The sequence below is a fragment of the Lingula anatina genome, chromosome 1 (assembly GCF_051362555.1).
Source record: "Lingula anatina isolate TDL-2025a chromosome 1, LinAna3.0, whole genome shotgun sequence".
Classification (NCBI taxonomy): Eukaryota; Metazoa; Brachiopoda; class Lingulata; order Lingulida; family Lingulidae; genus Lingula; species Lingula anatina.
This window is the reverse complement of record NC_141767.1, coordinates 18,521,481-18,534,140: the sequence shown is the minus strand read 5'-3', so window position 1 is coordinate 18,534,140 and position 12,660 is coordinate 18,521,481. Positions and strand designations below refer to the sequence as shown.

Sequence of the window (12,660 nt, the reverse complement as noted above, 5' to 3'; positions counted from 1 at the left end):
GTTGAACATTCTAATTTTCACTAATAAGCAAGCCCATAAATAACACTGCTATCTTTTCATTTATTTTTATGGGTTACAAAATCATTGCCTAAAATTAAATATTATTCTTATAACTTCAAAACTTGTAAATTAAATAATGACATACAAGATGGACTTTTTGCTTGCATTTGTACCGTTTGGACACCTTGGCGTGTTTTGATTGGCTAAAAGCTGGCACTTCCGTAAGCGTGGAAAGTCGACCGGTGTCAACATGGGTAAGTTTAGTCCATATAATATTTAATTTTAGCACTTTTAGCAATATTTGAAAGTTATGCTGAGCTCACATGCTACACAAAAAAGGCTGTTATCTCGTGTGTTACCATCCACGAAGAAGACATGGGTTTATTTCGAATTTATTGTAAAAAGTAAAGGGTCTTTAGATATTAGTGAGAACTTTGAATTATGAGAAAGAAACAAGAATTTCGAATTAAGAAGAAACTTTTACTCCCTTCAAAAAAGTAGTGGTCTTCGAATTGAGGCTTAGATTCTGTAAAACCTTTCTTTAACATTTTAGGTATGCCTAAGCTTTTATTTGAATATTTGGTAGTGTACGTCACATTGCGATTTTTTTTAAATTAGTGTTATATATTTTTCCTATTATTTTATAACCATTGGCATTGTATAAGTCAAGTATATCATGTTTAAAGTAAAGTGTCAGTTTAGTCGAAGTTTAGAACAGAAGAACAGCCCAAGTCTTGCATCACTCAAGTATTCTCTCTAAACTGAACTTTTTGCTGGATCCCAATCTACAATCACTTTACAGCTCACTAGGATACAAGAAATTAATCTTAATCCAGTGGGGCGTGAATCATTCGGAGCGTGAACCATCCGTTCTGCTCATGCGCACAAAGCACAGGCAAATCTGAGAGACTTCCGGCGTGTACGGTCTGTCTTTATCAACTTTAATAAACATACACTGTTGAGAACATACTGCATATTCAAACATAATCTTTAGAAATATTCATATCTTATAGTTGTTCACCTCTACTGCAGTTACTTTCAGGTAGCCATATCAACATACTAGGAAAGTAAAATGAATACAATAATACATGTAGTAGGCCAACAGCTGAATAATGACGGCCCATCCACGTTAGGTTCATCCAAGCGTCGAACTGTAATTTGACGCTGATTCTCTATCAAAATTATCAATTAAAAATTCTGTATTAACACATGAGTTTTACCTAGAAATATCCCCACTATAGTAAATATATAATGAGGTGGGAAACAAACAAGCCACATCAACGCACAGGTGAATAACAACAGATCATTCACGGAACGGCGTCTGCTGTGTGTACAATCGGTCAGGACGGATGGTTAGCACAGAACAGACCATACAACTGATACTAGCATGAGTAGACTTATTATTCAAATCTCAACTTTATAAGCACAATTGGTTATCATTAAACACCCCAAACTCTCTATATGGAAAGGCTGAAACTCCACGATATTTCTTCTTTAAACAGTTGAAATACTGTAACTTCTACAAAGTACAGTACCATTGAAAATATATTCGGAGGTGTCTACATTCACTTCAGAATGCAGCAAGATATGACTAACCTTTTTCTTCATGGTCACAAATCACTAACTTCTAGTCAAAATGACAGAATTTTTGGAACTGTTGCAAAATTCTTAATAGACAGTGTGTGATTTCACACTCTGAACGAGCCACTCGACTGCCCTCAGGTTGATCCCTACCTACTCCCTCCCACAGCTGCCTTCCAATGTCCCAGGCCTTCTAACCTCCCCTGTCATGAACTAACTTTCAAATTACTCTTTTAGTATTCAGCATAATAAAACTTTTTTTTTTCTTTTCTTCATCATGAATAGATATTTATTAGTTAATTGGTTACATTTTAAAGTTTTCTTGAGATGTTTAAAGTGATTTGCCTTCTTTATATGTATACTACAGTACTATATAATTCTCGTGAACTATTAAATATGACTACAAAAAAGTAATGTGTTTTAACTCCATTTTTTTATGAAAGAGCATCTAAATTGGAGGTCATATGTGGAAGTTTATATTGGCATTAAATGATAAATTTTTGTGGGGGTCATCCCCCCTACAAAAAAAAAAATAAATAAATAAATAAATGTAATGCAAAATACAGATTTGGATACAATGTCTGGTGTACATTGAATTTATAAGCGTTATTATTTTGAAATATTCTTACATTTATGGAAAGCTGCTATGGCAACTGTGTTCTGCTACATAAATCATCTTTTGTCTTTTGTGTGACTTGTATCAAGGCTGACAGGAGTAAGCACTTCTGTTGTAGGTTCTGGTTTTCAAAAATGATCAATCATCTGCTTAAATTTCATATTCTATATAATTCTGTTTACTTGTTCTGTTTGACCATGTACCTCTATGACAATAATAACGTTTTCATGTCATGTTTTCAGGGAATCAGACATTAGTGCTCAATACTTTTTTTCATGTTTTCCAGCTGTCTCCAGTGGTCTCTCGTTCTTGATGTCTACAGCAGTAACAATCCTTATATTTGGGGGAATGCAACTTTACAAGTCACAGCTTGCTTCAAAAGAGTGGATGACCATTCTGGGAGGATTCATAGGATCATGCCTCTTCATCTTCTTGTTAACAGTATCCTTACACTTTCTGGAGAAAATTACTATTTTATATATATATACACTACTATATATGTCACAAGGCAAGATTGAAATCCAGGCAGATTTTTAATCTGCTTAGCCAAGTTTGAAATTGCATATTTTCACTCTTGATGTTCATCTTAGGGACCATTCAGAATGAGAAGAGCCAAGTGTTAGCTAGGCCACGACTTAAATATGGCGGACCTACATGAAAAGAAGACTGCTTAATCCTGTAATGGATTCTCCATCTCTCCATCTCTCACCCCGACCGGTTGAATTGAGCCGGGAATTAATTACTGTGCCCCTGCAGGGACGATGCCTAGGGAGGCGTGTGAGAGGTGGAGAGACCATTACAGGATTAAACGGTCTTCCTTTCATGTAGGTCTGCCATATTTAGGTCGTGGCCTAGCTAGCACATAACAGGGTCGATTCAGCAAAAAATGTCCACAATAATAACTGAGACTCTGGTAGAGGGTACCATCAATCCATGTAATGTAGTTGCTTGTTTTTCAAAACTTTGGCAAGTTACCAGTTTCCCAGTGATGCTCAATAATATTATCAAGCCCTACAAGTTTAATGTCAGCTATGGCAAATGTGGTTATTGACTAAATCATGACTTCTCTGAAATTTGAATTTTTATCTCACATAATCATATAAATAAGTGGGATGCAGGGCTTGAAATAAACTATTTTGAAAATTTACTTGTCCCACTTCAAAGTCTACTTGTCCTGCTCCAAATTCTTGGGGAGGGGGGTATAAAAAATAATTAATAGTTTTATATTTTTCTAGTCACAGACATTCCTGCAAGGAGAGGGACGGGGTAGAGGGTTCTCGGAAAATTCTGTAACGAAAAGGTACATTTTGGTGGCCTTTCCACCAAGAAAATTACAATAATCATCAGGGCTTGAAATAAGCTATTTTCAGGCCCATGATTAAACAGCCATGCTGTCGGCAAAATTGATCAGGTTTTCTTGAGGCACCAGACGATTTCACTGATGCTCTAGACAATCAAATGATTTATTAGCAAGTCAATTGCGTTTGCAGGCAAGTAGGACAAAAATTCTAATTGCCCAACTGCAGAAATCACTTACACCAGGCAATTAATGCCATGCCCTGGGTTGGATTTCAATCTTGCCTCCGACATAAACAAGTTCTTACCCAAATATATACAGAACTCCTAACAGATAAGCTCCTGAGAGGCTGTTTTAAGTCGATATATTCATAAGTATGCAACATGCACAGTGCATTTTATAAATAATATGATACTGTAGATTTTTAAAAGTTGAAATACAGTATTAATATAAAACAAAATTTATTATCTTAACAAAATCTGTCATTAAGTTGTAATCGGGTATTTGAAGTCTGACTTTTAATGAAGAAATGAATCAGATAAATGATACCTTATTTATATATCTGAAAGTTCGAATGTTCATAACTTGGGGTCACTCTGTATTTTGCACAATTATCCTCTTAGGTGCTTATGGTATCCATCTTATTATAATAACAAGCAGCAGTTATGTATGCTTGATTCTTTAACTACTTAAATCAGGCAGTGAGTAACCTAGAATCAACTCTCTTTGGAAGTGGATTTCAGACCAAGCTATTTCCAGAAGGTATGGTTTGTTTTAGCCTCGGCTACAGAGCCAATGCAGGCATGCTTCTTCATTTAAAAATGTGTATACTTGCCCACTTTTTGAATTTGAATTTGAACAGAAATTGATTTTACTACACTGGTCATTCAGTTTTTGGTCTTGATTACTTCAATTGTCTTTGTATTCAACTACAAACGAAGTCTGATAAGCATAGACCTATGGAGATATCATTGTTGTAGGTGTGTTTTGTCTCAACTAAAGCATTTAGAAAATTAAAATATGTAACAGAATATTATAAAAGTCGTTTCAGTTTTAATTTGAAAGTTCAAGATTTGTGAAATTAGATATATTTTTTGCATTTGTTCAGTTACTCATAGTTTGCATGCATGTGGGCTGGAAGGGGGAGATGAAGGGGAACCATACAAATAGTATGCAGCCTATTTATGACCCTAAAAATATAAGCTGCCTTATTCAATCAGTTGTAGTGCAGCTCTCTATAAAAGTGCTTTTAAGCATGTTAAAACATCAAGAGACACAATTGATTGTAAGACCCTATTCCCATAGGCACCATGGGTCTACGTAGATGGAGTCAACTTTGCAGAGACTCACTGAGTGCAATTAGCTTAACTGGATGACATGCCTCCTCTTGTTACCAACAAATTCGTGTAATCACCAGCTTTTCTGTATTCTATTTAACACCACGAGGCAGCGTGTTAATCTGTTTAGCTAATGGCTGATCCAGAGTTTTCGCAGAGTTGGTTTTGATCTATGTAGACTGATGGTTTCTATGGGTATTGGACTCGGGGTAGTTTAAGATCATGAAATATACTGCCAATTTTTCTAAGTGCATTATCTCTTTCGTTGGGAATATTGTGGTATCGGTGGTCTTACTGCTTCAAATGTACCTTTATGCACATCATGGTTAAAGGTTTATGGGATTTCATCTGAGCTTTTCTCTTTGTTAAAAGGATTTACGCCTCTGCACATTTCTGCATATTAACTCAGTTCATGGTTCAATGCAGGCACATATTAGTTTCCTTTTAATACAGTATTTTTGGACTTTATGGTATATTTTGATTATTGAGAGATGTTTTTTAAAAGCACATAGATTGTTACTTTGAGCAAAACGATTCACTGAATGGATGGCCATTATCATTTATGGCCTCTCTGATCAATAACAGTTGATGGGATGAACTGATACAGTTTCTTTTTAATCTACAAGGCCACAAGTGTCAAAAATAAACCTGGGATCTTTGTTTTCATGTATTTTTTCAACTCTTTTAAGAGCGGGAAACATGCATTTAAAATGTCTTTGTGTTATCTGCTCTGATAATAATCCTGCTTCACCCACCTCCATTTTTTTAACCAAATTGTTTTCTTTTTCTGTCTCAATTTCCCTGGTTTTGAGAGGAAAAGTCGACAGCATCAAATGCATAAACAAGGAGACAGTATGTAATTTTTTTTGTTTTGTTTTTTTCAGTGCTGTTCTGTTTAGCTGTAGCCATGTTTGCCTCTGGTCTGGTCCACAGAGTATGCATTACAACATGGTAAGTGCAGTGTAAGGTATTATATACTTAGCATTGTGAAAACTGGCTGCAATGATAAGATAGCAAGAATGAGGATGATAAGCAGTTCAAGCGTCTTTCTGGGTGCACTAATTATGTTGCCATTGTATAAACCACTGTTTTCGGTTACTGTAACATACTTCGTATTTTTAATCTTGCATTTTTAATGATAACCATAATATATGTTGTTGTTGTTTTTTTTTTTGTTTGTTTGTTTGTTTGTTTGTTTTTTTAAATGGTTTTTTTATATGTTATTCACGGTGCTGATGCCAAATATTCCATTCTGGCAGCTTATTGCTCTCAATACTAAACCAGCTGTTTTGAAATAAAAAAGTTAATCAGCACCTAGCGTGTGGCTAATGAGTAAAACTGATTGTCCTCAGAAAGTCATTCTTTCCTCTGTAATATCAACGTGTAGCCACTCGTATGGAGTTCCTGTGCAATAAATCAAGTAGACTGGGAAGTTGGTTGTATAGGAGGAAAATGAGTACTCCATTTTAAAATGATAAGGAGAATGAATTGGACATTTTTCCAACATACATTGTTGGTATCTTGAAACCATTTGACACCCAACTCCTCCCTAATACACATAATCACTGACACAATTGGATGAGCATCCACCTTTCCACTATCATTTGAACAAGTCATTTGAACAAATACAGACTAAGAGTCTCTTTGAAGATATTGTGAGCAACTGGACTTCAACTTTTTTTCTTTAAGATGTTGATGAAAGCAGCAATTTGTTAAAAACCTGCTAAGAGATTTACTGGATGTTAGATTGCACAAGTCAAAAGTATTAACTAGATCCCCCTGATTATGAATAATTGATTAAGATATGATTAGATTTAGATTTTTGAAGGTTTTTTTTTCTTACACCTTTCTTTAGATTATTAAATGGTTACACTTACATACTAGAGTAAGCCTGACAGTCTTTAGCTGTATTCACAACCAAAGTTGATGTGTGGACTATCCAATCTGTGAGTCAAATTTGGCTGACCTACCGAAAGGCTTGCTGCATTAGGGGATTAAGCAGCTTGCTTTCAAGTAGGTCGACCATATTTGATGCACAGATCTGTTAGTCTGCATATTAACTGGTTGTGAATACAGCCTTTGCTTTACACTTGCACCTACATATTGCCACCAGTTTGATTTATGTGTCTGATGACCTTAGCAGATGTTCTAGTACATGGTTGTGGTAGTTTTGGAAGATTAGCTGTGTTACATTGATTCTTTGAAGAAAGCATTATGTATACATCAAGGTAGTCCATCAATCCCAGGCTCTTGGAACAGAAATAAAACAAGGAAACATGTGCTTAGTCTTGCTATGTACTTAAAATGAATTGCATTTTATACTCTATTAATAGGACAAGGCATTGAAAATTCTTCAGCTGTCAGTTAGGTTTGAGGTTTACATTTTTTTTTCAAAGACCAGAAAAAAAATATTGTTGACTGATTTCACTGTTATCACTGCTTGTAAAGTCAGTAGATAATTGGGTTGCTGATTTCTTAGGTTAAACATATTTGATATAGAAAAGCACAAAGGGGCCAGACCATGAAAACAATGACAACAATATAACAAAGGGCCTTTGTTCTTCAGCATGATATAAATTAAGCTGGAATTAATTTCTTTTTAAAAAAGGCAATTTTGTGATTACATGTGTTGAAGGTCATACTTATTACATACCTTTTGAGTTGACAGTATGGCATTAAAAATATGCTAGGTGTTAGATTGCACGAGTCAAAAAATATTAACAAGATACCCCTGATTATAAATAATTGTGATTTAGATATAGCTAAATGTAGCTTTTTGAAGGTTTTTTTTTAAATCTTTCTCCTTTCTTTAGATTAGTAAATGGTCTACACTTATATTAGCCTGATAGTCTTTGGCCAACTTCACAAAAAGAGAAGCCATATATTACAGACACTTGTTTGTCATTGTTGTGTCAAAAGTGGGGTTTTGGATTTTTTAAAGTGCTGTTGTTTCATCATATATACCAAGTGGTGAATTTAATTTTCATGAAATGTGTATGTTTTTGTTTCAGTTTCATCTTTTCCTTGGTAGCCCTTTACTACATAAACCGAATTTCCCAAGGGCTTTATGCACCACCAGTGCCTGTGGGGACAGCAGCTACACCAGGCAAGAAAAAGAGAAACTGAACCTTCATCACAATGTTGTAGTCCATACTTCTATATGTATCAACTACTTTAAAGTTATAAGTTTGAGAAAGACCATAGTGTGTGGCTAATATGATAGACAGCAAAAGGAGTAATGTTGATTAAGGCAGAACGGAAAAAACATTTAGTTAGCATGAACAGGAATGATGGCACTTACATGGATTGTGAAATCTAATCATGGAAATGAACTAGAAAAGCCTGTTTTCATTATTCTCTATTATATTTGTATATGACATCCCAGTATAAGACATATTTGAAATGGTTTTAATATTACATTCCTTGCTGGTAAGATTATTCAACTAGACCAAAGGAGCTACTGATGGCAATATTTTGCAATGCATTGCAGAAAGAATTTCAGAATTAAAAATTATTTCAGAAGAACAGATTGTATTTTGGTTGTCCAGGGTATATTCAATGCTAATCATACTTAGCTGGGGACTGCGAATGATTGTTGAACCAGTAATTCTTTTCTTCCTGGTAACTAGTTTAATGCCAATTTCTATATTTTCATGTCATGGATCAAAAGATTCCTGCAAATAGCATTTAACTTCTACATGCAATCTGCCATTGTATTGTATTGTATTGTATTGTATTGTATTGTATTGTATTGTATTGTATTGTGGCAAGAGCTTCTTCCTCCTACTCTGATTTCCAAGGGTCTAACTAGTAACTGATTATAAATTGCTTCTGGGCTCTCTGCCTCTTGTCTGAAAAACAGTTTTGTGCCTTTGGTGTGCAAAGTTATTACAGGTGAAATAATCGACCATGATTATAGTTCATGCTTTTCTTTCTTCTACGAACCCCAATCTTTTGGTTTTACAGCAGGGGACGAGAGAGAAAAAACTTACAGGCAAACAGTTCATATTAGACCTCTACATGGTAAAATGATGATTTCCTGGCCATTTTTACATTTTTTTCATCACAAAGGTATGAACCATTTCAAACACTGAGAAAATTGCGATTTACAGGATTGCCAATTAATAGGACACATTTTTGTTGTGATAGCTGCCATAAGTTCACCAATCGTTTGAGGGTTGTTCTGGTACACATTATCCTTGAGATACTCCCAGAGATAAAAAGCTGGTGGGTTCAATTCCAAAACCGGTTTATATGGTTTTACAATGTACCTTAACTGCTATCTCTGGGAAAAGAGTGGATGAATTCAGGCTTGCACAATGCAGTTATCGTAGGTCAGCTATCGTACCTCAGTTGGAGTTAATTTTCGTTTTCTTTCTACTGCGACCCCAATCTAGAGGTTTCCCACCAGGAGATTGAAGAGCATAACGGAGCTGACAACTTTACTCTTATTGACTGCGTGTGGTGAGCCTGTTAGTTCTCTTTTCCGTGAAATATGCCTCCCGGGCCGAAATTTAAAGATGATTGCTTGTGTTGAGTGGTCTCTCGAATATGACTTGCTTTACCAAGAAGAGCATTTGAATTGAAAATGTAGCTTGGGGTAAAACAATTCAAATTTACCAGCCAAGGGTAATGTTTCAGTTATCTTGCAGAAACACTTCTAATATTTTGACGGCTACCGTAAAACTACAACGACATATCCTGCAGATACTTTATTTATGTTGACATATGCTCGTGAAGCAGAAACAGCGGTTGCTCAACTAGAATTATTGGCGGCAGAATTCTCGGTAAAGGTGAAATCTGTCATCGCCGCCAATCGCGGACTCGGTACGTTTCTTTGGTATTCAATTTCAATTTATTCAATCCTTTAGCCGTGGGGCTCATTAGAATAATATTCAATATATCAGAATGTGACACAAAATTATTTTTAAAAACTTAACAAAAATAGTAATAATAATAAATTCAAACGACACTAATCTTAGTTTGGATGCATATTTTCCTTTTTTTTTTTTTTTTTTTTTTTTTAGAAACATTGTTAGCGATAACAATTTAATAAGTTGGAAACCGCTTGGTATAGTGTTTTTTGGATATTGATTTCTCGCAGCCTAACAGACGATTCATCATAATCACCGCGTCGATCTTGCATAATAAACAAATACAATGGATTGAAAATGCATCTACTTTTATTTTTCTGAGGCGCCCTAGCTTTCAGCTTTTGTGAATTTCTTCATGGACTCTAAAACGGACATCACAGGCGTTGCTTATTGAGTCAGCTCGTGCTCCGCCTCGAGCTACGTGTATACATATAAAGCAGCAGGGTTCTCCAATGCATCTGCCTCATTGAAACACCAACACATCAAAACAAATAAATAGGGAAAGTCTCCTATTAACCTTGGAGTCTTCCAAGCGAACATTGAGAATGGTTGTTTCCCGGCGGCGCTCTCTGATGGTTTCATTAAAAGAAAGTGGACAGAACAGCCAACAGAAAATGTCAAAGAAAATATAATGATCATTCTACTTCTTTGACTCTTTATAATATTTTTTTCTCTGCAAAAACATACAAATGTCAATAGTCCCACTCATTTTTGTTTTTCAATAACACAAAGTGCCCTCACAATCTCAGTAAATCCAAATCCATTTATTTTCCGCATCGACTTGGGAGCGGTTTTATTAAGCTGTCGTGAGATAACGATCAGCGTTCGATATATTTAGCTATAAAAGTGAAACGGAGATTAAGCGACAGAACGAGAAATCGACCCACGAGCGTAAAGCCGAAATATTCCCCTGCAAACGTAACATGTTGCGCCATGTTTTGTTCTACCTGATTAGAGAGTACCTTCATAAACGTTCGACATTATCAAATGGATTTAAAAGAGTAGAATGGGTTACTGATATACTGTTTGACACTTTGTAATCATTTTTTCCTGTTCACCAGTATTTATGACATCACATCTTCTACAAAAACAGCTGCCAAGTGGTTACGAAATACCACGAGTAAATACAATATCATAAATTTACAAGCAGTGCCGCATCACTTGTATTTTACACTCCGAAAAAAATATGGAGAGGGTTTAAAGTTTGTTCGGGATTTCGAAGAAAGGGCTTAAAATGGCAGTGTTCTTATTGTACCAATAGCAGTTATGGCGTGGTTAAAATATGCAGCACATCTAGAATCTAGCATTCTGATCAATTTGACATTCCATCGTTTACGCTCTATAAAAACGATTCGTGTTTTGATTTTTGTCGTCACGAAAACCATGTAAAATCTAATGTTACCATTATGACATGTCAATCAATTTACTTAGCACCTCAACTTGTGTGCACATTTGGATACTTGATCTTTCATTTTCCTCTTTACTAAAATGTTTTCAAATGTTGGCCAAAAGGAGAAATGCCAGTTTTAATTTTGACCACGGTGCTTCAAAACGATCAAAATGCATATGTAAGCCTGGTCACTGTATTCAGTGACGGAACACCATCGCAATCCTGCAGTAGATTACTGTAACGCTTGAGTGATTCAAGAAAATGGCTAGCTTTAATTTTTCCGACATCTCATCTAAATACAAATTTGGACTGTTTCGCTGAAATAAGTTGTCCGGAATCAATGCTAGTGGACACTGGAATCGGAAAACATAGTTTAGGAGACAGAATTCTATGCTGACAGCATGCCATGGCTGTATGATCTGGAGAGGGGTCGTGCATTGCACAGTCTACAGTGTTATGGTTTAGGCAGTCACAAGTGGCAATTTCCAGACAGAACTCGTGGTGATTACAGTGATTGGCGGAAATCTGACTGGTCGGCAGGACAGTTGAGGTCTTTAGGACAGCTCTTCTGCATCAACACCCAAACCTACGCTTGCTCCAGCAGGACAACACCCGTCCCCATACTGCCAGGGTACCACAGGCGTAGGCCTACATGCAGCAGGAGCAGATCCAGCCAGTGTTTAGTTCGGACATCTCTCCCATTGAGCATGCCTGATGTGAACTGGGCAGACGGACCAATAACCGCCAGCAACAGCCCACCACCGACATGGAGTTAAGAGCATCACTGGTGGAAGAATGATGAAGGTTGCCCCAGGTCTTCAATGAAGGTTTCGTACGGTCCACGAACAAAACAAGCAAATATCTGAAAAAATCGCACTTATCAAATGGCTTTAAAAGAGTAGAACGGGTTACTGATATACTGTTTGACACTTTGTAATCATTTCCCCCTGCATTTAAACGCCCTATTCACCAGTATTTATGACATCACATCATCTACAAAAACAGCTGCCAAGTGGTTACGAAATACTATCTGACTGGTCGGCAGGACAGTTGAGGTCCTTAGGACAGCTCTTCTGCATCAACACCCAAACCTACGCTTGCTCCAGCAGGACAAAACATTCAAATATCTTTAAAAAATCGCACTTTTTTTTTTTTTTTTTGCTAGTATAGCTACTGTGAGGCTGTCAGTGTCTGGAATTTTTTTTTTCGGTGAGCTGCGCTGTCTTACTGTCGTCGCTGTTGCCGTCGCTGCGGTAAAACGCAGATCAAGGTCAAAAATCAGCATAATCGGATAAAAGTAATTGACTTTTGTGGTGTTTTGTGATCATTCATCAATTCCCACTAAAACACCAAGGTATTATGTATGTACGACCGTATCATGGGACACTATTTGAATTTAAGTAATCAATCAGCGTAATGCACTGAATTAAACGGGTTAACACGCGATGAAAATATACACATTTCCCAAGTTTTCTCGGAAAGAGCATCCCTGGAATTGAAGCGAGTGCTTTTGATCATTTGAGCAATTTTTGTCTGTATTACCAGCAATCTACCCTAGTGGAGAT

At 36.3% G+C, this 12,660-nt stretch overlaps 1 protein-coding gene across 1 annotated transcript; it reads left to right on the top strand.

Moving 5' to 3' along the window:
- The first annotated feature begins 90 nt into the window (after positions 1–90).
- On the top strand, positions 91–8,358 carry LOC106150983 (dolichyl-diphosphooligosaccharide--protein glycosyltransferase subunit KCP2). Its single transcript, XM_013524035.2, has 5 exons — positions 91–254; positions 2,484–2,638; positions 4,193–4,256; positions 5,716–5,782; positions 7,843–8,358. The coding sequence occupies exons 1-5, from the start codon at positions 251–253 to the stop codon at positions 7,955–7,957; spliced, it is 405 nt and encodes a 134-aa protein (XP_013379489.1). The 5' UTR covers positions 91–250; the 3' UTR covers positions 7,958–8,358.
- The last annotated feature ends 4,302 nt before the right edge of the window (positions 8,359–12,660 follow it).